Genomic DNA, 23787 nt, shown 5'->3' on the forward strand with positions numbered 1-23787 from the left:
TCCCCCCTCAGCGCTTAGGACGGCGCTGCGCACATAGTAAGCGCTTAACAGATGCCATTATCATCATTATTATCACTCAACAACAAACGCCAGAAAAACGGAAATGGGGGCCCAGCGTCCGACGTTTATTTCCTCCAAAATAACGGGCGGCGGGTCCGGGGGCATCACCTGCTCGCGAAGGCCACGATCTGTTCCTGGGAGGGGGGGCGGAGAAGCGGCGGGCGCTCAGCGCGGCGCAACAGGCGGCGGCCCCGGGTTCGGATCCCGCCCCGCGCCTCACCTTGACGGGGCCGAGGGCGTTGGCGGCCTGCAGGCCCAGGGTCCTGAGCAGGACGGCGGGGGCGGCGGCGGAGGAGTAGAGCCTCTTGAGGAGGTCGGTGGCGGCCAGCAGGCAGACGTTGCGGCGCTGCCGTTCGGTCTCGTAGCCGGCCAGGAGGCTCGGGGAGCCTGCGGGCGAGGCCGCACCTCGCACTCGGGTCCCGCCGCCCCCGGCCGCCCCGCCGCCGCCGCCGCAATCCTCACCCAGATCCCTGCCGTCGAAGGCGGCCCCCCCCAGGCGCCGCACCAGGCTGGCCGCGTCCCCGAAGCCCATGTTGACCCCCTGGCCGGCCAGGGGGTGGACTCTGTGTGCCGCGTCCCTGCGGGGAGGGGGGAAACTGAGGCCGGCGGCCGTGGCAGCGGCGCTGGGGATGACGTGGGGGGCGCGCGGGGGGCGGCCTTACCCGACGAGGGCGAGGCGGGGCCGGACGTAGTCGGCGGCGTGCCCCAGCGCCAGGGGGAAGCGGGCCCGGCTGCCGGGGGCCACGCGGGCCACGCTGGGGGGCAGCTGGCGGGCCGGGGGCCCCGCGGGGCCCAGGACCCCCAGGATCCGCCGCAGGGCCCGGCCCGCTGCCGCCGCCGCCTCCATGTGCTCGGCGTCGCTCCACTGGCCCCCCCCCGAGGACCCCGGCTTCAGTCGGCGGACCGCCCCCCATCACCATACTGAGCGCCGAAGCCCCCGGACCCTCCCGCGTGTCCCCCACCCCGGCTCACGAAGGCCGAGTTGACGGCGTCCAGGAAGGCCTCCTCCTCCATGCCGACCAGCCGGGCCGCCCGCTCGGGGGAGGTGGACCAGACCAGGGAGCTGACGGTGTCGGACAGCTGCCGGGGGGAGGGGGAAACTGAGGCCGGGTGGGGGGGGGGGGGGGGGGGGGGGGCGACGCGGACGGACGGGAGGGCGGCGCGGACGCGGGCGTCTCACCGGCAGCAGCGCGATGGGGCCCGTGGGGAGGAACCGCTGCCACGCCACGTTGTTGTCGGTGGCCTGGGGTGGGGGGAGAGTCCGTTGGACGCCTCCGGGCCCGGGGGGCCGCTCCACCCGCCCCCCCCCGCCCCGGGGCTCACCTCGGACAGGTGCAGCGTGGCCACCACGGCCTCCTGGTCGTACGGCCAGCCCACGGTGCGGATCCCCGCCGCCCGGCGCACCTGCGAGTCCGGCCCGTCGGCCCCCACCTGGGGACGGAGGCCGGCGGGGGGTCGTCTCCCCCATCCCCGCCGGCCCGGGCCGCCCCCTGCCCCGTTACCGGCCTCTCCCGCGGCGGGCGGCACCCACCAGCAGCCGGGCGCGCAGGCGGCGGCCGTCGGCCAGGGTGACGCCGAGCCAGGGGTCGGCCGCGGCCCAGGACAGCTCCGCCGCTCGGCTCCCGTACTGGACGTCCACGCGATCTGCGACGCAAGCGGGAGGGGACCGGGGGCGTCTAGTACGGCACCGTTACGAGCGAGTCCGGGCAAGGAGCCGGGGCGAAGGGGTGACCCACGCGACCGCCTCGTAATGATGGCATTTATTAAGCGCTTGCTATGTGCTAAGCGCCGGGGAGGTCACAAGGAGATCGGGTTGTCCCGCGGGGGGCTCCCCCATTTTCCGGACGAGGCGGCTGGGGCGTTTATTAAGCGCTTACTATGTGCGAAGCACTGTTCTCAGCGCTGAAGTAGATATAAGGTAATCAAGTTGTCCCACGGGGGGCTCACAGTCTTCATCCCCATTTTCCAGATGAGGGAACTGAGGCCCAGAGAAGTGGACTCGCCCAAAGTCACCCAGCTGACGAGTGGCGGAGCCAGGATTTGAACCCAGGACCTTGGACTCCAAAGCCCAGGCTCTGTCCACTGAGCCACGCTGCTTCTCTAAAAATTAAAAGCACTGTTCTAAGCGCCCGGGGGGTTACAAGGTGATCGGGTTGTCCCACGGGGGGCTCACAGTCTTCATCCCCATTTTACAGATGAGGGAACTGAGGCCCAGAGAAGCGAAGTGACTTGCCCAAAGTCACCCAGCTGACGAGTGGCGGAGCCGGGATTTGAACCCACGACCTCGGACTCCAAAGCCCGGGCTCTGTCCACTGAGCCACGCTGCTTCTCTAAAAACTAGAAGCACTGTTCTAAGCGCTGGGGGGGGTTACAAGGAGATCGGGTTGTCCCACGGGGGGCTCACAGTCTTCATCCCCATTTTACGGATGAGGGAACTGAGGCACAAGGAAGTGAAGGGACTTGCCCCAAGTCACCCAGCTGACAAGCAGCGGTGTCAGGATTTGAACCCACGACCTCGGACTCCAAAGCCCGGGCTCTTTCCACTGAGCCACGGGCGAAGGGCCGAGGGGAACAAGGCAGTCTGCGAGGGCCTCTCGAAGAAGCGTCGCTTTTTTCCTTCCTAAATGGCATTCCAGGCGCTCAGTAATGATGATGATGGTATTTGTTAAGCGCTTACTATGTGCGAAGCACTGTTCTAAGCGCTGGGGAGGCTACAATAATAATAATGATGGTATTTGTTAAGCGCTTACTATGTGCAAAGCACTCTTCTAAGCACTGGGGAGGCTACAGTAATAATAATAATGGTATTTGTTAAGCGCTTACTATGTGCCAAGCACTGTTCTAAGCGCTGGGGAGTTTACAAGGGGATCAGGTTGTCCCACGGGGGGCTCACAGTCTTCATCCCCATTTTCCAGATGAGGGAACTGAGGCCCAGAGAAGTGAAGTGACTTGTCCAAAGCCCGGGCTGTTTCCACTGAGCCACGCTGCTCCTCCGAAATAATAATAATGATGATGGCATTTATTAAGCGCTTACTATGTGCCAAGCACTGCTCTAAGCGCTGGGGTGGTCACAAGGTGATCAGGTTGTCCCCCGGGGGGCTCCCAGTCAATCCCCATTTTACAGATGAGGCAACTGAGGCCCAGAGAAGTGAAGTGACTTGCCCAAAGTCACCCAGCTGACAACTGGAGGAGCCGGAATTTGAACCCGTGACCTGTGACTCCAAAGCCCGGGCTCTTTCCACTGAGCCACGCTGCTTCTCCGAAATAGTAATAATGAAGGCATTTATTACAGCGCTCTGCACAAGGTCGGCGCTCAATAAACGCGGGGGAATGAATCTTCCCACGCGGGGAAAGAGGCCGGGTCCGGGAGTCGCCTCTCGTCTGCGGGGTGACCCTGGCCTTGTCATTTCACTTCTCTGGGCCTCGGTGACCCCATCCGGAAAAGGGGCGTTTGAACCGCGGGCCCCAGGCGGTCCGCCCCAGCGCTTAGAACGGCGCTTGGCACCTAGTAAGCGCTCAACGAACCCCGTCCGGCAGCGGGGCTCGGTGGAAAGAGCCCGGGCTTTGGAGTCGGGGGTCATGGGTTCAAATCCCAGCTCGGCCACTTGTCCGCTGGTTGACTTTGGGCAAGTCCCTTTGCTTCTCTGGGCCTCAGTTCCCTCATCCGGAAAATGGGGATGAAGACCGTGAGCCCCCCGTGGGACAACCTGATCACCTTGTAACCTCCCCAGTGCTTAGAACAGTGCTTGGCACATAGTAAGCGCTTAATAAATGCCATCATCACTACTATTTTGGAGAAGCAGCGTGGCTCAGGGGAAAGAGCCCGGGCTTTGGAGTCGGAGGTCGTGGGTTCAAATCCCAGCTTCGTCACTTGTCCGCTGGGTGACTTTGGGCAAGTCGCTTCACTTCTCTGGGCCTCAGTTCCCTCATCTGTCAAATGGGGATGAAGACTGTGAGCCCTGCCATGGGACAATCTGATCACCTTGTAACCTCCCCAGTGCTTAGAACAGTGCTTTGCACAGAGTAAGCGCTTAATAAATACCATCATTATTATTATTTCGGAGGAGCAGCGTGGCTCAGTGGAAAGAGCCCGGGCTTTGGACAAGTCACTTAACTTCTCTGTGCCTCAGTTCCCTCATCTGTAAAATGGGGATGAAGACTGTGAGCCCCCCGTGGGACAACCTGATCCCCTTGTATCCTCCCCAGCGCTTAGAACAATGCTTTGCACATAGTAAGCGCTTAACAAATACCATCATTATTATTATTGTAGCCTCCCCAGCGCTCAGAACAGTGCTTGGCACATAGTAAGCGCTTAACAAATACCATCATCCTTATTATTATTGTAGCCTCCCCGGCGCTTAGAACGGTGCTTGGCACATAGTAAGCGCTTAACAAATACCATCATCATTATTATTATTGTAGCCTCCCCAGCGCTTAGAACAGTGCTTTGCACATATTAAGCGCTTAACAAATACCATCATCATTATTATTGTAGCCTCCCCAGCGCTTAGAACGGTGCTTTGCACATAGTAAGCGCTTAACAAATACCATCATCCTTATTATTATTGTAGCCTCCCCAGCGCTTAGAACGGTGCTTTGCACATAGTAGGCGCTTAACAAATACCATCACCATTATTATTACTGTAGCCTCCCCAGTGCTTAGAACAGTGCTTGGCACATAGTAAGCGCTTAACAAATACCATCATCACCATTATTATTACTGTAGCCTCCCCAGTGCTTAGAACAGTGCTTGGCACATAGTAAGCGCTTAACAAATACCATCATCATTATTATTATTGTAGCCGCCCCAGTGCTTAGAACAGTGCTTTGCACATAGTAAGCGCTTAACAAATGCCATTATTATTACTATTATTATTATGGGTTCAAATTCCAGCTCCGCCACTTGTCAGCTGGGTGACCTCGGGCCAGTCGCTCCACTCCTCTGGGCCTCAGTTCCCTCATCTGTCAAATGGGGATGAAGACCGTGAGCCCCCCCGCCGGGGGACCCCCTGATCACCCTGTAGCCTCCCCAGCGCTTAGAACATAGTAAGCGCTTAATAAATGCCATCCTTATTATTATTATTACTTGGCAGGCGGGGGGACCGAGGCCCGAAGAAGTGACTCGCCCAGCGGAGAACCCCGCCCGGTCCTTCTGTCCCCTGGGCACCCCCCGCCCGACTGTAGTAGCCGCCCCCCGACCGTAGTAGCCGCCCCCCGACCCCTTACCCGCCACGGCCTCCAGCCGCCGGGCGAGGGCCGCCATGATGACGTCGTTCTCCACGATGTAGCCCATGGCGTCCAGCTCGTCCCTATCGAACGTGATCAGGGCTTCCGAGCAGCCGTCCCACACCTGGGCGGGGGAGGGGGCCCGGGTTCGAATCCCGCTCCGCGGGGGACTCCCTCCCTCCCTCTCTCGCCCGCCCCCGCCTCGGCGCTCACAACAGTGCTCGGCACGGAGCGAGCGCGTAACGGGTGCCGCCGCCATCGCCTGGAACGTAGTAAGCGCTTCCCGAATCCCATCATCATCATCATCCTCATCCCAACCCCTCCCGGGCCGGAAGGCGAGGGAGGCGGGACGTCTACCGGGTATTTTTCAAAAGTGTCGCCCGAATCCCGCTATTAATAATAATAATGGCATTTATTAAGCGCTTACTATGTGCAGAGCACTGTTCTAAGCGCTGGGGAATTTACAAGGCGATCGGGTTGTCCCCCGTGGGGCTCACAGTCTTCATCCCCATTTTACAGAGGAGGGAACTGAGGCCCAGCCCAAAGTCACCCAGCTGACGAGTGGCGGGATTTGAACCCGTGACCTCGGACTCCAAAGCCCGGGCTCTTTCCACTGAGCCGCGCTCTCCTCGCCCCGGGCGCTCAGTACAGCGCCCGAGGCCCGTCGGTTATTTCTCGAAAGACGCCGGGCAGGGAACGCTCACGCCAACTTGTACTTCCCAAGCGCTTAGTACAGTGCTCTGCACATAGTGAGTGCTCAATAAACGCGATTGATGATGGCGATGATGATGAAATACGGCCGAAAGGGACGTCAGGCGGTAGCGCCCGGGGTGGGGGGGGTCGCCTGCTGTGTAGTAGACGCCCCCCACGCCTACCCACCTGCATCCTCCGGAAGGCTTTGCATCGCGTGGCGCAGATGTGCTCCCAGGCGCCGAAACCTACGGGGGGGAACCGGAGGCCGCCACGGACGCGGATAAGACACCGCCGGAAAACGGGGGTGACGACTGAGCCCCCTTGGAACCTCCCCGGCGCTTAGTACAGTGCTCGGCACATAGTAAGCGCTCCACAAATGCCATTATTATTATTATTTTAGTAAGCGCTTAATAAATGCCATTATTATTATTATTATTATTGTTATTTTAGTAAGCGCTTAATAAATGCCATTATTATTATTATCATTATTATTATTATTATTACTGGACTAATCCATTCCTTCCATCGTATTTACTGAGCGAGCCTGGCTCAAAAACGCCCTGGGAACCCGGGGGTCATTTCATTCGCTCCGTCGTATTTACTGAGCGCTCACTGTGGGCGCATCTGCGATTTGCACGGATTTATCACTCTGTTTTACTCGCCCGTATTTGCTCTTCTATTTAATTTGTTAATCAATCAGGCGCGTCTAGGACGCCCGTCTCCCCCCTTCTAGACTGGGAGCCCGCTGTGGGGTGGGGACCGGCTCTGCACACAGTGAGCGCTCAATAAATACGATCGACTGAATGAATGAATGAGTCCAGAGCTCTGCACACAGTGAGCGCTCAATAAATACGACTGACTGAATGAATGAGTCCAGTGCTCTGCACACAGTGAGCGCTCAATAAATACGATTGAATGAATGAATGGATGAGTCCAGTGCTCTGCACATAGTGAGCGCTCAATAAGTACGATTGAATGAATGAATGGATGAGTCCAGTGCTCTGCACACAGTGAGTGCTCAATAAATACGATTGACTGAATGAATGAATGAGTCCAGAGCTCTGCACACAGTGAGCGCTCAATAAATACGACTGAATGAATGAATGAGTCCAGTGCTCTGCACACAGTGAGCGCTCAATAAATACGATTGAATGAATGAATGGATGAGTCCAGTGCTCTGCACATAGTGAGCGCTCAATAAATACGATTGAATGAATGAATGGATGAGTCCAGTGCTCTGCACAGTGAGCGCTCAATGAATACGATTGAATGAATGAATGAATGAGTCCAGTGCTCTGCACACAGTGAGCGCTCAATACAATTGAATGAATTAGTCCAGTGCTCTGCATATACTGAGCGCTCAATAAATACGATTGAATGAATGAATGAATGGATGAGTCCAGTGCTCTGCACACAGTGAGTGCTCAATAAATATGATTGAATGAATGAATGGATGAGTCCAGTGCTCTGCACAGTGAGCGCTCAATAAACATGATTGAATGAATGAATTAGTCCAGTGCTCTGCATAGTGAGCGCTCAATAAATATGATTGAATGAATGAATTAGTCCAGTGCTCTGCACACAGTGAGCGTTCAATAAATATGAATGAATGAATGAGTCCAGTGCTCTGCACACAGTGAGCGCTCAATAAATACGATTGAAGGAATTAGTATGGTAATAATAATGATGATGATGGCATTTATTAAGCACTTACTATGTGCAAAGCACTGTTCCAAGCGCTGGGGGTTCTAGACTGTGAGCCCACTGCTGGGTAGGGACTGTCTCTATATGTTGCCAACTTGTACTTCCCAAGCGCTTAGTACAGTGCTCTGCACACAGTGAGCGCTCAATAAATACGATTGAAAGAATGAATCAGTGAGCACTCAGTAAATACGACTGAAGGAATGAATCAGTGCTCTGCACACAGTGAGCGCTCAATAAAGATGATTGAAGGAATGAATCGGTCCAGTGCTCTGCTCACAGTGAGCGCTCAATAAATACGATTGAATGACTGTATCAGTTCAGTGCTCTGCACACAGTGAGCGCTCAGTAAATACGATTGAAGGAATGAATCTGTGCTCTGCACACAGTGAGCGCTCAATAAATACGACTGAATGGATGAATCAGTCCAGTGCTCTGCACACAGTGAGCGCTCAATAAATACAATTGAAGGAATGAATCAGGGAGTGCTCAGTAAATACGACTGAAGGAATGAATCCATGCTCTGCACACAGTGAGCGCTCAATAAATACGACTGAAGGGATGAATCAGTCCAGTGCTCTGCACACAGTGAGCGCTCAGTAAATACGATTGAAGGAATGAATCCGTGCTCTGCACACAGTGAGCGCTCAATAAATACGACTGAAGGAATGAATCAGTGCTCTGCACACAGTGAGCGCTCAATAAATACGACTGAATGGATGAATCAGTCCAGTGCTCTGCACACAGTGAGCACTCAATACGATTGAATTAATGAATCAGTCCGGTGCTCTGCACACAGTGAGCGCTCAACAAATACGATTGAAGGAATGAATCAGTCCAGTGCTCTGCACACAGTGAGCGTTCAATAAATAGGATTGAATGAATGAATCAGTCCAGTCCTCTGCACAGTGAGCGCTCAATACGACAATGAATGAATCATTCTGGTGCTCTGCACACAGTGAGCGCTCAATAAATACGATTGAAGGAATGAATCCGTGCTCTGCACACAGTGAGCGCTCAATAAATACGACTGAAGGAATGAATCAGTGCTCTGCACACAGTGAGCGCTCAGTAAATATGACTGAATGACTGAATCAGTCCGGTGCTCTGCACACAGTGAGCGCTCAATAAATACGATTGAAGGGATGAATCAGTCTGGTGCTCTGCCCACAGTGAGCGCTCAATAAATACGATTGAAGGAATGAATCAGTCCAGTGCTCAGTAAATACGATTGAATGAATGAATCAGTCCAGTGCTCTGCACACAGTGAGCGCTCAATAAATACGATTGAAGGAATGAGTCCAGTGCTCTGCACAAGAGTGCTCAATAAATAGGATTGAATGAATGAATCAGTCCAGTCCTCTGCACATAGTGAGTGCTCAATAAATACGACTGAATGAATGAATCAGTCCGGTGCTCTGCACACAGTGAGCGCTCAGTAAATACGACTGAAGGAATGAATCAGCCCAGTGCTCTGCACACAGTGAGCGCCCGTGACAAGCTAACGGTCTAGAGGGGGGGACGGACAATCGCAGAAATAAATAAACGAGGAATCGGGATGGAAGCGGCGCGGGGCCGGGGCGACGAAGAAAGGGAGCCACGCGCAAGGGAGAGGAGTCAATCAGTCAATCAGTCCTACTTACTGAGCGCTTCCTGTCTTGTTAGCATGTTTGGTTTTGTTCTCCGCCTCCCCCTTTTAGACTGGGAGCCCGCTGTTGGGTAGGGGCCGTCTCTAGATGTTGCCAAGCGCTTAGTCCAGTGCTCTGCACATAGTAAGCGCGCAATAAATACTTCCCAAGCGCTTTGTACAGTGCTCTGCACACAGTAAGCGCTCAATAAATACGATTGAAGACAATGATGATGAGGCAGAGCACTAGACTAAGCGCTCGGGAAGGGCAAGCAGGAGAAGGCGGGCCTTCTGGAAGGCTTTGAAGGCGGGGAGGGGGCGTCGCGCCGCACCCCGCTCACCCGGCGCTTAGTAAGGTGCCCGGCGCGTACTGAGCGCTCAATAAGTAGGACCCAAAGCCACCCCCCGACCCCGGTACTCACTGGCGAGGAAGTCGGCGGAGGCGGGGGAGATGGCGCTGACTCGGTTGCCGAAGTGGGCAGGCGGGCGGCCCGCGGCCCTCTTGGGCCCGGCCTCCAGCAGCAGGATCCTCTTGCGGCCCAGGCGGACGTCGTGCCCTGCGAGGCCGCCGCGGTCAGTCCCGCCCATGTACTGAGCGCCCCCGGGAGCCCCCGGGCCCGCCTCCCGCCACCCCGGCGGCGGCTTCCGTTCGATCGCACTTACTGGGCGCTCGCCGTGGGCGCGGCACTGGACTGAGCGCTTTGGAAAGCGCGGCTGGAAACCGTGCCGGGCGTCGCTTCCCTTCTCCGGGCCTCAGTGACCTCATCGAGACCGCGAGACCGCTGTCGGGGAGGGACTGTCTCTCTATGTTGCCAGCTTGGACTTCCCAAGCGCTCAGTACAGTGCTCTGCACGCAGTAAGCGCTCGATAAATACGATTGATGATGATGACCATCTCTCTATGTTGCCAACTTGGACTTCCCAAGCGCTTAGTACAGTGCTCTGCACACAGTAAGCGCTCGATAAATACAATTGATTGATTGATCTGGAAAATGGGAATGGGGACCGCCTCTCTATGTTGCCAGATTGGGCTTCCCAAGCGCTCAGTACAGTGCTCTGCACGCAGTAAGCACTCGATAAATACGATTGATTGGTAAATACGATTGATTGATTGATCTGGAAAATGGGGATGGGGACCGCCTCTCTATGTTGCCAGCTTGGGCTTCCCAAGCGCTCAGTACAGTGCTCTGCACGCAGTAAGCGCTCGATAAATACGATTGATTGGTCAATCTGGAAAATGGGGATGGGGACCGCCTCTCTATGTTGCCAGCTTGGACTTCCCAAGCGCTCAGTACAGCGCTCTGCACGCAGTAGGCGCTCGATAAATATGATTGATTGATTGATCTGGAAAATGGGGCTGGGGACCGGGAGCCCCTCGCGGAACAAGGGACCGCGTCCGACCCCATTTGCTGAGGTCCACCCCGGCGCCTGATATTAACAAAATAAAATAAATAGAATACGGACAAATAAAAATAAATAAGTAATGTCTGTTTATTGTTGTACTGTACTCTCCCAAGTGCTTGGTAATAATAATAATAATAATGATGATGGTGGTATTTGTTAAGCGCTTCCTCTGGGCCCAGCACTGTTCTAAGCGCTGGGGGAGATAACAACAATGAGAATAACGATACTTGGTAAGCGCCTCCTGGCACAAAAATCGGGCCAGGCCCAATCCCCGTCCCACGGGAGGCTCACCGGCTTCCCCCCCATTGCACAGAGGGGTGCTTAGCACATATTATAGTAAGCGCCTAATAAATGCCATCATTATTACTGGGAGGGAACCGAGGCCCAGGAAAGCGAGGGGACCGGCGCAAGGTCACCCAGCAGGTAGCAGGCCGAGGCGGGATAATAATAAATAATAATGATGGCATTTACTAAGCGCTTACTATGTGCCAAGCACTGTTCTAAGCGCTGGGGAGGTTACGAGGTGATCAGGTTGTCCCACGCGGGGGGGGGGGGGGGGGGGGGGGGGCTCACAATCTTAATCCCCATTTTACAGATGAGGTAACTGAGGCCCAGAGAAGTGAAGTGACTTGCCCAGAGTCACCCAGCTGACAGTTGGCGGAGCCGGGATTTGAACCCATGACCTCTGACTCCAGAGCCCGGGCTCTTTCCACTGAGCCATGCTGCTTCTCCCTCAGGGCTGCTAACATGAAGGAATTCCCAGCATGGTCAGAGTAAGAGACGCTTTATTGGTTTTTTACTATATTAAGCAGTACACGCTGCTTCTCAATTAGATTAGATTATTCTGGCCCTGGGATTAGAACCCAGGGCCTCCGACTCTCAGGCTCGGGGCTCTGGTGAGAAGCCGCGTGGCTCAGTGGGAAGGGCCCGGGCTCGGGAGTCCGGGGCCGTGGGTTCGAATCCCGGCTCCGCCACATGTCTGCTGGGCGACTTTAGGCGAGTCACTTCACTTCTCTGGGCCTCAGTTCCCTCCTCTGCAAAATGGGGATGAAGACTGGGAGCCCCCCGGGGGGGGACAACCTGATCACCTTGTAACCCCCCCCCGAGTGCTTAGAACAGTGCTTGGCACATAGTAAGCGCTTAACAAATGCTATTATTATTATTATTATTATTATTATTATTATTATTATTTCCACTGGACCGCCCCGCTTCCGGAGTGGAAGGGAACCGGGTGCCTTGGCCAAAGCTGCGGGAGGAAGATACGACGGAGATGGAGCGCTTACTATATCTTCACACCCCTCCCCTGCACCGACCAACCTGGGTACGCGATCAAGCGCTCAGTACAGTGCTCTGCCCACGGTAACACCACTGAATGAATTCCGATGACCCCGCCTGTCACCATCCGATTGCATGTACTGAGCGCTTCCCGGGGGGCAAAGTTTAGGTCTTCCAGCCCAGGAGGGCAGGGAAGAGGGTTCAGGCTTCGGCTGTACTTTCCGCAGCGCTCAGTACAGTGCACGGGGGACCGTGCGGAGCTTTCCTTCTATGCCCGGTCAGTCAGTGGGATTTATTGAGCCCTTACTGTGTGCCGAGCGCTGTACTGAGCGCTTGGGAGAGGACGCCGCGACCATCCAGCCGAGTGGGTCGCCGCGATCCCCGTCCACAGCGACCCCGCAGTCGAGCCATCAGTCGGTGGTACTTATGGAGCGCCTACCGCGGGTGGAGCACTGTGCTAAGCGCTTGGGAGAGTCCAAGCGAACGAAGTCGGGAGACGCGTTCCCTGCCCACCGCACGCTTACAGTCGATCGACCCACCACTGCCACGTATTAAGCACTTACCGCGTACAGGGCGCTGTACTGAGCGCTTGGGAGCACGGCCTAGGGGACGGAGTCCGGACTGGGGGTCCGGAGGACCCGGGTTCTAATCCCGGGTCGGCCTTGGGTGAGTCCCTTGACTTCTCCGGGCCTCAGTTTCCCCCTCTGAAAACCGGGGATGACGACGGCGAGCCCCACGTGGGACAGCCCGATCACCTTGGATCGACCCCAGCGCTTAGAACAGTGCCTGGCACATAGTAAGCGCCTCACAAATGCCACCACCATTATATAATAATAATAATAATAATATCACCTTGGATCGACCCCAGCGCTTAGAACAGTGCCTGGCACATAGTAAGCGCCTCACAAGTACCACCAACCATTATATAATAATAAGAAGAAGAAGAATGTAGACCCCATTGCCTGGCACATAGTAAGCGCCTCACAAGGACCACCAACCATTATATAATAATAATAATAAGAATAATGTAGACCCCATTGCCTGGCACATAGTAAGCGCCTCACAAGTACCACCAACCATTATATAATAATAATAATAAGAAGAATGTAGACCCCATTGCCTGGCACATAGTAAGCGCCTCACAAGTACCACCAACCATTATATTATAATAATAATAAGAAGAAGAATGTAGACACCATTGCCTGGCACATAGTAAGCGCCTCACAAGTACCACCAACCATTATATAATAATAATAAGAAGAAGAATGTAGACACCATTGCCTGGCACATAGTAAGCGCCTCACAAGGACCACCAACCATTATATAATAATAAGAAGAAGAATAATGTAGACACCATTGCCTGGCACATAGTAAGCGCCTCACAAGGACCACCAACCATTATATAATAATAATAAGAAGAATAATGTAGACACCATTGCCTGGCACATAGTAAGCGCCTCACAAGTACCACCAACCATTATATAATAATAATAAGAAGAAGAATAATGTAGACACCATTGCCTGGCACATAGTAAGCGCTTCACAAATGCCACCACCATTATATAATAATAATAATAATAATAATAATAATAATAATAATAATACCACCACCATCCCCTGCCTACAAAGAACCGCTGCCGCCCCATTCAGAAATTGGTTCCCGGGGACGGTGACCCTCGCATTCATTCATTCAACCGTATTTACTGAGCGCTTCCTGTGCGCAGAGCACTGTACTAAGCGCTTGGGAAGTGCAAGTCGGCAACGTACAGAGACGGTCCCTAAATAGAAGAGAGGAGCTCACGCCTGACACGACACAGAGACGCAAGACGGCGGGGTGGATCTGGCCTGAGGATAAGGCCGGGGCTCTGTACTGGACGGCGCGAGGGGAGCCCGACACGGAGACAAAGGTTCCCCCGAAGCAGCGAGGCGGCAGGAGGATCTGGGTTCTAGTCACCTGTCTGCTGGGTGACCCTGGGTGAGTCGCTTCACTTCTCTGGGCCTCAGTTTTCCGAGCTGTAAAACGGGGGAACTCGATACCTTTTCTCCCTCCTACAGGAGGGAGCCGATGATCTTGTATCGACCCTGACGCTTAGTCATCATCATCATCATCAATAATCGTATTTATTGAGCGCTTACTGTGTGCAGAGCGCTGTACTAAGCGCTTGGGAAGTCCAAGTTGGCAACACATAGAGACGGTCCCTACCCAACAGTGGGCTCACAGTCTAAAAGGGGGAGACAAAACCGAACATACTAACAAAACAAAATAAATAGAATAGATATGCACAAATAAAATAAATAGAGTAATAAATATGTACAAACATATATACATATAGTCCAGTCCCTGGCACCTAGTAGATGATGATGATAATAATAACGTTGGTATCTGTGAAGCGCTTAGTATGTGTCAAGCACTGCTCTAAGCACTGGGGTAATCAAGGTTGTCCCACGGGGGGCTCACAGCCTTCATCCCCATTTGACAGATGAGGGAACTGAGGCCCAGAGAATAATAATAATAATGATGGCGTTTATTAAGCGCTTACTATGTGCAAAGCGCTGTTCTAAGCGCTGGGGAGGTTACAAGGTGATCAGGTTGTCCCACGGGGGGCTCACAGTCTTCATCCCCATTTTATCATCATCATCATCATCAATCGTATTTATTGAGCGCTTACTATGTGCAGAGCACTGTACTAAGCGCTTGGGAAGTACAAATTGGCAACATATACAGACAGTCCCTACCCAACAGTGGGCTCACAGTCTAAAAGGGGGAGACAGAGAACAAAACCAAACATACTAACAAAATAAAATAAATAGAATAGATATGTACAAGTAAAATAAATAAATAAATAGAGTAATAAATATGTACAAACATATATACATATTTTACAGATGAGGGAACTGAGGCCCGGGGAAGTGAAGCGACTCGCCCCAAGTCACCCGGCCGACAAGTGGCGGAGCCGGGACTTGAACCCATGACCTCTGACTCCAAAGCCCGGGCTCTTTCCACTGAGCCACGCTGCTTCTCTGTAGATGCTTAACAAATATCACATTTACAATTACATATATATATATATATATATATAAATACACACACATATATATAAAAAACACATCGATCATATGTATAATTATAAAAACAAATACACGTGACAACTAGACACAGTCAAGAATCCTCTTAGCTAACCTGCAGCCTGCCCAAGGAAACTGGCCAACAACAACAACAACAACAACAACAACAATAATGATGACGGCGCTTGTTAAGCGCTTACTATGTGCCAAGCACTGTTCTAAGCGCTGGGGGGGGGGATACAAGGTGATCAGGTTGTCCCACGTGGGGCTCACAGTCTTCATCCCCATTTGACAGATGAGGGAACTGAGGCCCAGAGAAGTGAAGCGACTCGCCCCAAGTCACCCAGCCAACAACTGGAGGAGGCAGGATTTGAACCCATGCCCTCTGACTCCAAAGCCCGGGCTCTTTCCACTGAGCCCCACTGCTTCTCTGCAGATGCTTAACAAATATCACATTTACAATTACATACATATACACAAACGTATATATATATATATATATATAAAAAAAACAAATAATAATAATAATATTGGTATTTATGAAGTGCTTACTATGTGCCAAGCACTGTTCTAAGCGCTGGGGGGAGGGATACAAGGTGATCAAGGTTGTCCCACGTGGGGCTCACGGTCTTCATCCCCATTTTACAGATGAGGGAACTGAGGCCCAGAGAAGTGAAGCGACTCGCCCCAAGTCACCTGGCTGACGAGTGGCGGAGCCAGGATTTGAACCCACGACCTCTGATTCCAGAGCCCGGGCTCTTTCCACTGAGCCCCGCTGCTTCTCTGTAGACGCTTAACAAATATCACACTTACAATTACATATATGTATATCTATATATATATCTATCTATATATCTATAAATACGTACACGTATATATAAAAAAGCACATTGATTATACGTATAATTGTAAAAACAAATACACGTGACAACTAGACACAGTCAAGAATCCTCTTAGCTAACCTGCAGCCTGCCCAAGGAAACTGGCCAACAACAACAACAACAACAACAACAATAATGACGGCGTTTGTTAAGCGCTTACTATGTGCCAAGCACTGTTCTAAGCGCTGGGGGGGGATACAAGGTGATCAGGTTGTCCCACGAGGGGCTCACGGTCTTCATCCCCATTTGACAGATGAGGTCACTGAGGCCCACACGGCTGACAGACGGCCGAGTCGGGATTAGAACCCATGACCTCCGACTCCCAAGCCCAGGCTCTTTCCACAAGTGATAATGATAATAGCATGTATTAAGCGCTTGCTATGTACAAAGCGCCGTTCTAAGCGCTGGGGAGGTTACAAGGAGATCAGGTTGTCCCACGGGGGGGCTCACAGTCTTCATCCCCGTTTTCCAGATGAGGGAACTGAGGCCCAGAGAATAACAGTAATAACGATGGCATTTATTAAGCGCTTACTATGTGCCAAGCACCGTTCTAAGCGCTGGGGAGGTTACAAGGTCATCAGGTTCGCCCACGGGGGGCTCACGGTCTTCATCCCCACTTTGCAGATGAGGGAACTGAGGCCCAGAGAAGTGAAGTGACTTGTCCAAAGTCACACAGCTGACAATAATAATAACAACAATAAGGATAGCATTAATTAAGCGCTTACTATGTGCAAAGCACTGTTCTAAGCGCTGGGGAGGTTACAAGGTGATCAGGTTGTCCCACGGGGGGCTCACAGTCTCCATCCCCATTTTCCAGATGAGGTCACTGAGGCCCAGAGAATAATAGTAATAATGATGGCATTTATTAAGCGCTTACTATGTGCAAAGCACTGTTCTAAGCGCTGGGGAGGTTACAAGGTGATCAGGTTGTCCCACGGGGGGCTCCCGGTCTTCATCCCCATTTTGCAGATGAGGGAACTGAGGCCCAGAGAAGTGAAATGACTCGTCCGAAGTCACCCAGCTGACAAGCGGCAGAGCCGGAATTCGAACCCACAACCTCAGACTCCGAAGCCCGGGCTCTTTCATTCATTCATTCATTGTCGTATTTACTGAGCGTTTACTGTGTGCAGAGCACTGTACTAAGCACCTGGGAAGTACAAGTCGGCAACATATCTGCACACAGTAGGCGCTCAATAAATACGATTGATTGATTGATTAATCCAGGGCTCTGCACACAGTAGGTGCTCAATAAGGACGATTGAATGAATGAATGAATACTAATAATGATAACAGTGTATTCATTAAGCGCTTACTACGCGCCAGACACTGTGCTAAGCATATAAATACGATTGAATGAATGAATTGCACTTTCCAAGCACTTAATCCAGTGCTCTGGCACACAGTAGGTGCTCAATAAGGACCACTGAACGAATGAATGCATGAATAATAATAACAGTGGTATTCGTTAAGCGCTTACTATGCGCCAGACACTGTGCTATGCGCATAAATACGACTGAATGAATGAATTGCACTTTCCAAGCGCTTAATCCCAAGCGCACAGTACAGTGCTCTGCACACAGTAAGCGCTCAATAAATATGATTGATTGATTGATTAATCCAGGGCTCTGCACACAGTAGGTGCTCAATAAGGACGACTGAATGAATGAATACTAATAATGGTAACAGTGGCATTTGTTAAGCGCTTACTATGCGCCAGACACGGTGCTAAGCGCATAAATATGACTGAATGAATGAACTGGACTTTCCAAGCGCTTAACCCTGTGCTCTGCACACAGTAGGTGCTCAATAAGGACGATTGAATAAACGAATGAATGTTAATAATAACAGTGGTATTTGTTAAGTGCTTACTATGTGCCAGACACTGTGCTAAGCACATAAATACGACTGAATGAGTGAATTGGACTTTCCAAGCGCTTAACCTAGTGCTCTGCACACAGTAGGTGCTCAATAAGGACGATTGAATGAATGAATGCATGAATAATAATAATAATGCTAACAGTGGTATTTGTTAAGCGCTTACTATGCGCCAGACACTGTGCTATGCACATAAATACGACTGGATGAATGAACTGCACTTTCCAAGCGCTTAATCCAGTGCTCTGCACACAGCAGGTGCTCAATAAGGATGACTGAATGAATGAATGCATGACTAATAATAATGGTAACGGTGGTATTTGTTAAGCGCCTACTATGCGCCACTGTACTAAGCGCATAAATACAACGATGAATGAATGACTGAATGAACGAATGAACTGCCCTTTCCAAGCGCTCAGTCCACTGCTCTGCACCCAGTAAGTGCTCAATAAATATGACCGACAATTACACTTTCCAAGCGCTTACTCCAGTGCTCTGCAGTAAGCCCTCAATAAATATGAATGAATGAATGAACTGCCCTTCCCAAGCGCTTAGTACAGTGCTCTGCACACAGTAAGTGCTCAATAAGCACGACTGATTGATTGATTGCTCAGGACAAGCAAGCGCTCATTAAATACAACAATGAATGAACGAACAACAATAACGATAGCAGTGGTATTTCTTAAGCACCTACTATATGCACCACTGTACTAAGCGCATAAATCCGAATGAATGAAGTGCCCGCTCCAAGCGCTAAGTCCAGTGCTCAGCACTCAGGAAATACGATTGAATAACAATAATGATAACAGTGGTATTTGTTTAGCGCTTACTGTGCGCCAGACACTGTATTAAGCGCATAAATACGGCTGAATGAACGAATTGCCCTCTCCAATTCCAGTGCTCTGCACACAGTAAGCGCTCAGTAAACACGACAGAATGAATGAATGAATGTCCAAGCGCTCAGTCCAGTGGTCTGCACACGGTAAGCGCTCAATAAATATGATTGAATGAATGACTTTCCAAGCGCTCAGTCCAGTGCTCTGCACACGGTAAGCGCTCAATAAATACGATAGAATGAATGACTTTCCAAGCGCTTAGTCCAGTGCTCTGCACATGATAAGCGCTCAATAAATATGACTGAATGAATGACTTTCCAAGCGCTTAGTCCAGTGCTCTGCACATAAGCGCTCAATAAATATGATTGAATGAATGACTTCCCAAGCGCTTAGTCCAGTGCTCTGCACACGGTAAGAGCCCAATAAACACGATAGAATGAATGAATGACTTTCCAAGCGCTTAGTCCAGTGCTCTGCACATGGTAAGCGCTCAACGAACACGATGGAATGAATGAATGACGACTGAGAGCCCCACGTGGGACAACCCTGTGACCTTGTACTCATTCAATCGTATTTATTGAGCACTTCCTGTCTGCAGAGCACTGTACTAAGCGCTTGTACTAACCCCAGCGCTTAGAACAGCGCTGGGCACCTAGTAAGCGCTTCCCAAATGCCAACACGATTATTAGGTGACCTCATAAGAGAGAAGCAACGTGGCTCTGGAAAGAGCCCGGGCTTTGGAGTCGGAGGTCGTGGGTTCAAATCCCGGCTCCATAGGGTTATAAATATGTACAAACATATATACATATATACAGGTGCTGTGGGGAAGGGAAGGAGGTAAACGCTTCATAAATGCCATCATTATTATTCTTCTTTGGGCCTCAGTGACCTCATCTGTAGAATGGGGATGAAGCCTGTGAGCCCCACGTGGGAAAACCTGATCACCTTGTAATCTCCCCGGGGCTTAGAACGGCGCTTGGCACAAAGTAAACGCTTAATAAATGCCATTATTATTATTTTTATTATTCTCTGGGCCTCAGTTCCCTCATCTGTAAAATGGGGACAAAGACCGTGAGCCCCACGTAGGACAACCTGATCATCTTGTATCCTCCCCAGCGCTTAGAACAGTGCTTGGCACATAGTAAGCGCTTAGTAAATACCGCCATTATTATTATTATTATTATTATTATTATTATTCTCTAAGCCTCACTGACCTCACCTGTAAAATGGGGATGAAGACTGTGAGCCCCACGTGGGCCAACCTGATCACCTCGTAACCTCCCCAGCGCTTAGAACAGTGCTTGGCACATAGTAAGCACTTAGTAAATGCCGCCATTATCATTATTCTCTGTGCCTCAGTTCCCTCATGTAAAATGGGGACGAAGCCGTGAGCCCCACGTGGGCCAACCCAATCACCTTGTAGCCTCCCCAGCGCTTAGAACAGTGCCTGGCACGTAGTAAGCGCTTAATAAATGCCGCCATTATTACTATTATTATTCTCTAGGCCTCAGTTCCCTCATCTGCAAAATGGGGACGAAGACTGTGAGCCCCACGTGGGACAACCCGATCACCTCGTAACCTCCCCAGCGGTTAGAACACTGCTTGGCACATAGTAAGCGCTTAATAAATGCCGCCATTATTATTATTCTTTAGGCCTCAGTTCACTCATCTGTAAAACGGGGATGAAGACTGTGAGCCCCCCGTGGGCCAACCTGATCACCTTGTAACCTCCCCAGTGCTTAGAACGGTGCTTGGCACATAGTAAGCACTTAATAAATGCCGCCATTATCATTATTATTATTCTCTAGGCCTCAGTGACCTCATCTGTAAAACGGGGATGAAGCCTGTGAGCCCCCCGTGGGACAACCTCATCACCTTGTATCCTCCCCAACGCTTAGAATGGTGCTTGGCACATAGTAAGCGCTTAATAAATGTCGCCATTACTCTTATTACTCTCTAGGCCTCAGTGACCTCATCTGTAAAATGGGGACGAAGACTGTGAGCCCCCCGTGGGACAACGCGATCACCTTGTATCCTCCCCAGCGCTGAGAACAGTGCTTGGCACGTAGTAAGCGCTTAATAAATGCCGCCATTACTATTATTATTATCTAGGCCTCAGTTCCCTCATCTGTAAAATGGAGACGAAGCCTGTGAGCCCCACGGGGGACAACCCGATCACCCTGTAACCTCCCCAGCGCTTAGAACAGTGCTTGGCACATAGTCAGTGCTTAGTAAATGCCGCCATTATTATTATTACTCTCTAGGTCTCAGTGACCTCATCTGTAAAATGGGGACGAAGCCTGTGAGCCCCACGTGGGACAACGCGATCACCTTGTACCCTCCCCGGCGCTTAGAACAGTGCTTGGCACCTAGTAAGCGCTTAATAAATGCCACCATTACTATTATTATTACCTAGGCCTCAGTTCCCTCATCTGTAAAATGGGGACGAAGACTGTGAGCCCCCCGTGGGACAACCTGATCACCTTGTAACCTCCCCAGTGCTTAGAACAGTGCTTGGCACATAGTAAGCGCTTAATACATGCCGCCATTACCATTATTATTACTCTCTAGGCCTCAGTTCCCTCATCTGTCAAATGGGGATGAAGCCTGTGAGCCCCCTGTGGGACAACCTGATCACCCTGTAACCTCCCCAGCGCTTAGAACAGTGCTTGGCACATAGAAAGTGCCTAATAAACGCCATTATTATTATTATTATTATTCTCTGGACCTCAGTGACCTCATCTGTAGAATGGGGATGAAGCCCGTGAGCCCCACGTGGGAAAACCTGATGACCTTGCATCCTCCCCAGCGCTTAGAACGGTGCTTGGCACGTAGTAAGCGCTTAATAAATGCCGCCATTATCATTATTATTATTCTCTGGGCCTCAGTTTCCCCCATCTGCAAAATGGGGACGAAGACTGTGAGGCCCCCCCGTGGGACCACCTCATCGCCTTGTATCCTCCCCAGCGCTTAGAACAGCGCTTGGCACGTAGTAAGCGCTTAATAAACGCCATCATTAATGAATGAATGACACCCCCCCCACTCGACCAGGGGGCGCTTAGCAAATAGCGCAACCATCCGCCCGAATGACTGAATGACTGACTGGGGGGGGGGGGGGGTGAATGAATGAATGACGGGTGGGGGAGGGGCGGGATGAATGAATGAATGACTGTTCCTCACCGAGCGCGCAGGCGGCGGCGGCGCCCACCATCCCCCCTCCGGCCACCACCACGTCGTACACCGCTGGGGCCGGGCCGGACCCGTACTGGACGCCCCCGCAACGCCTCACGGCCGCCGCCCCCACCGCCGCCACACGGGCCCAGGCCGCCATCGCCTTCGTCCCTCAGCGCCGACGACACTTCCGGCCTCGCGCCCGCCAGGGACCAACGGTGACGCCACTTCCGGCCTCGCGGCAGCCAATCAACGCCGCCGACGCCACTTCCGGCCTCACGCCCGGCAATCGTCGCCGACGCCATTTTCGGCCTCGCGCCCGCCAGGGACCAACGGTGACGCCACTTCCGGCCTCGCGGCAGCCAATCAACGCCGCCGACGCCACTTCCGGCCTCACGCCCGGCAATCGTCGCCGACGCCATTTTCGGCCTCGCGCCCGCCAAGGCCCAGCGGTGACGCCACTTCCGGCCTCGCGCCAGCCAATCAACGCCGCCGACGCCATTTTCGGCCTCGCGCCCGCCAAGGCCCAACGGTGACGCCACTTCCGGCCTCGCGCCAGCCAATCCACGCCGCCGACACCGCCTCCGGCCTCGCGCCCGTCAATCAACGCCGACGCCATTTTCGGCCTCGCGCCCGCCAAGGCCCACCGGTGACGCCACTTCCGGCCTCGCGCCCGCCAATCCACACCGCCAACACCGCCTCCGGCCTGCCGCCCGTCAATCAACGCCGACGCCATTTTCGGCCTCGCGCCCGCCAGTGACCACTGGAGACGCCACTTCCGGCCTCGCGCCCGCCAATCAACGCCGCCGACACCGCCTCCGGCCTCGCGCCCGGCAATCAACGCCGACGCCATTTTCGGCCTCGCGCCCGCCAAGGCCCACCGGTGACGCCACTTCCGGCCTCGCGCCCGCCAATCAACGCCGCCGATGCCGCCTCGGGCCTCGCGCCCGTCAATCACCACCGCCGCCTTCCCTTCCCCAATCAATCAATCGTATTTACTGAGCGCTTACTGTGTGTGCAGAGCACTGTACTAAGCGCTTGGGAAGTCCAAGTTGGCAACATATACAGTCCCTACCCAACAGTGGGCTCGCAGTCTAAATGGGGGAGACAGAGAACAAAACCAAACATACTAACAAGATAAAATGAATAGAATAGATATGGACAAATAAAATAATTAAATAAATAGAGTAATAAATATGTACAAACATATATACTTACCACCGCCAACGCCACTTCCTGCCTTGCGTCTGCCAATCACCACCGCCGACGCCACTTCCGGCCTCGTGCCCGTCTTGCACCACCGCCGTCGACGCTTCCGGCCTCGCGCCCGCCAATCACCGCCGCCGACGTCACTTCCGGCCACGCGCCAGTCTTGTTAACTCCTCTGGCCTTCCGCCCGCCAGTCACCAACACGACGCCCATCTCCCATCTGATCTGATCCCCCATCCTCGTGTCTCTCCCCACTTCAATATGTTTGTACAGATTTATTACTGTATTTATTTATGTATTTATCTTGTACACATCTGTTCTAATTATTTTATTTTGTTAGCATGTTTAGTTTTGTTCTCTGTCTCCCCCTTTTAGACTGTGAGCCCGCTGTTGGGTAGGGACCGTCTCTACATGTTGCCAACTTGGCCTTCCCAAGCGCTTAGTGCAGTGCTCTGCACACAGTAAGCGCTCAATAAATTCGATTTTATTTTACTTGTACATATCTATTTTATTTTGTTAGTATGTTTGCTTTTGTTCTTTGTCTTCCCCTTTTAGACGGTGAGCCCAATGTTGGGTAGGGACTGTCTCTACGTGTTGCCGACTTGTACTTCCCAAGCGCTTAGTCCAGTGCTCTGCACACAGTAAGCGCTCAATAAATATGATTGATTGATTGACGCCGCTTCGGGCCTCGCGCCCGCCAATCACCGCCGCCGACACCGCCTCCGGCCTCGCGCCCGCCAATCACCGCCGACACCACCTCGACA

General features: G+C 52.5%; 1 protein-coding gene across 3 annotated transcripts; it reads right to left on the reverse strand.

The window, feature by feature from the left end:
* Positions 1 to 57: 57 nt before the first annotated feature.
* On the reverse strand, positions 58 to 22046 carry COQ6 (coenzyme Q6, monooxygenase). Of its 3 annotated transcripts, XM_038765677.1 has the most exons (12): positions 21824 to 22046; positions 9730 to 9864; positions 6166 to 6224; positions 5287 to 5410; positions 1592 to 1704; positions 1384 to 1491; positions 1241 to 1303; positions 1033 to 1140; positions 723 to 925; positions 523 to 638; positions 281 to 447; positions 105 to 194 (listed from the first exon to the last, which is right to left on the reverse strand). In XM_038765677.1, exons 1-12 carry the CDS (start codon positions 21972 to 21974, stop codon positions 165 to 167), a joined length of 1377 nt encoding a protein of 458 aa, XP_038621605.1. In that variant the 5' UTR covers positions 21975 to 22046; the 3' UTR covers positions 105 to 164. The 3 variants fall into 3 exon arrangements, with proteins under 3 accessions (XP_038621606.1, XP_038621607.1, XP_038621605.1); XM_038765678.1 differs by lacking the exon at positions 723 to 925 and having other exon boundaries at positions 58 to 194; positions 21824 to 22042; XM_038765679.1 differs by lacking the exons at positions 723 to 925; positions 1592 to 1704 and having other exon boundaries at positions 62 to 194; positions 21824 to 22044.
* Positions 22047 to 23787: the final 1741 nt, after the last annotated feature.

This window comes from Tachyglossus aculeatus, chromosome 23 (assembly GCF_015852505.1).
Source record: "Tachyglossus aculeatus isolate mTacAcu1 chromosome 23, mTacAcu1.pri, whole genome shotgun sequence".
NCBI lineage: Eukaryota > Metazoa > Chordata > Mammalia > Monotremata > Tachyglossidae > Tachyglossus > Tachyglossus aculeatus.

Coding starts and splice junctions, on each gene's coding strand:
- COQ6 (XM_038765677.1), bottom strand. CDS start 21,974: ATGGCGGCCTGGGCCCGTGTGGCGGCGGTGGGGGCGGCGGCCGTGAGG. Junction 1,492..1,591: donor GCCTGCGCGCCCGGCTGCTG/GTGGGTGCCGCC, acceptor CTCCGTCCCCAG/GTGGGGGCCGACGGGCCGGA. Junction 1,141..1,240: donor GCCCCATCGCGCTGCTGCCG/GTGAGACGCCCG, acceptor TCCCCCCGGCAG/CTGTCCGACACCGTCAGCTC.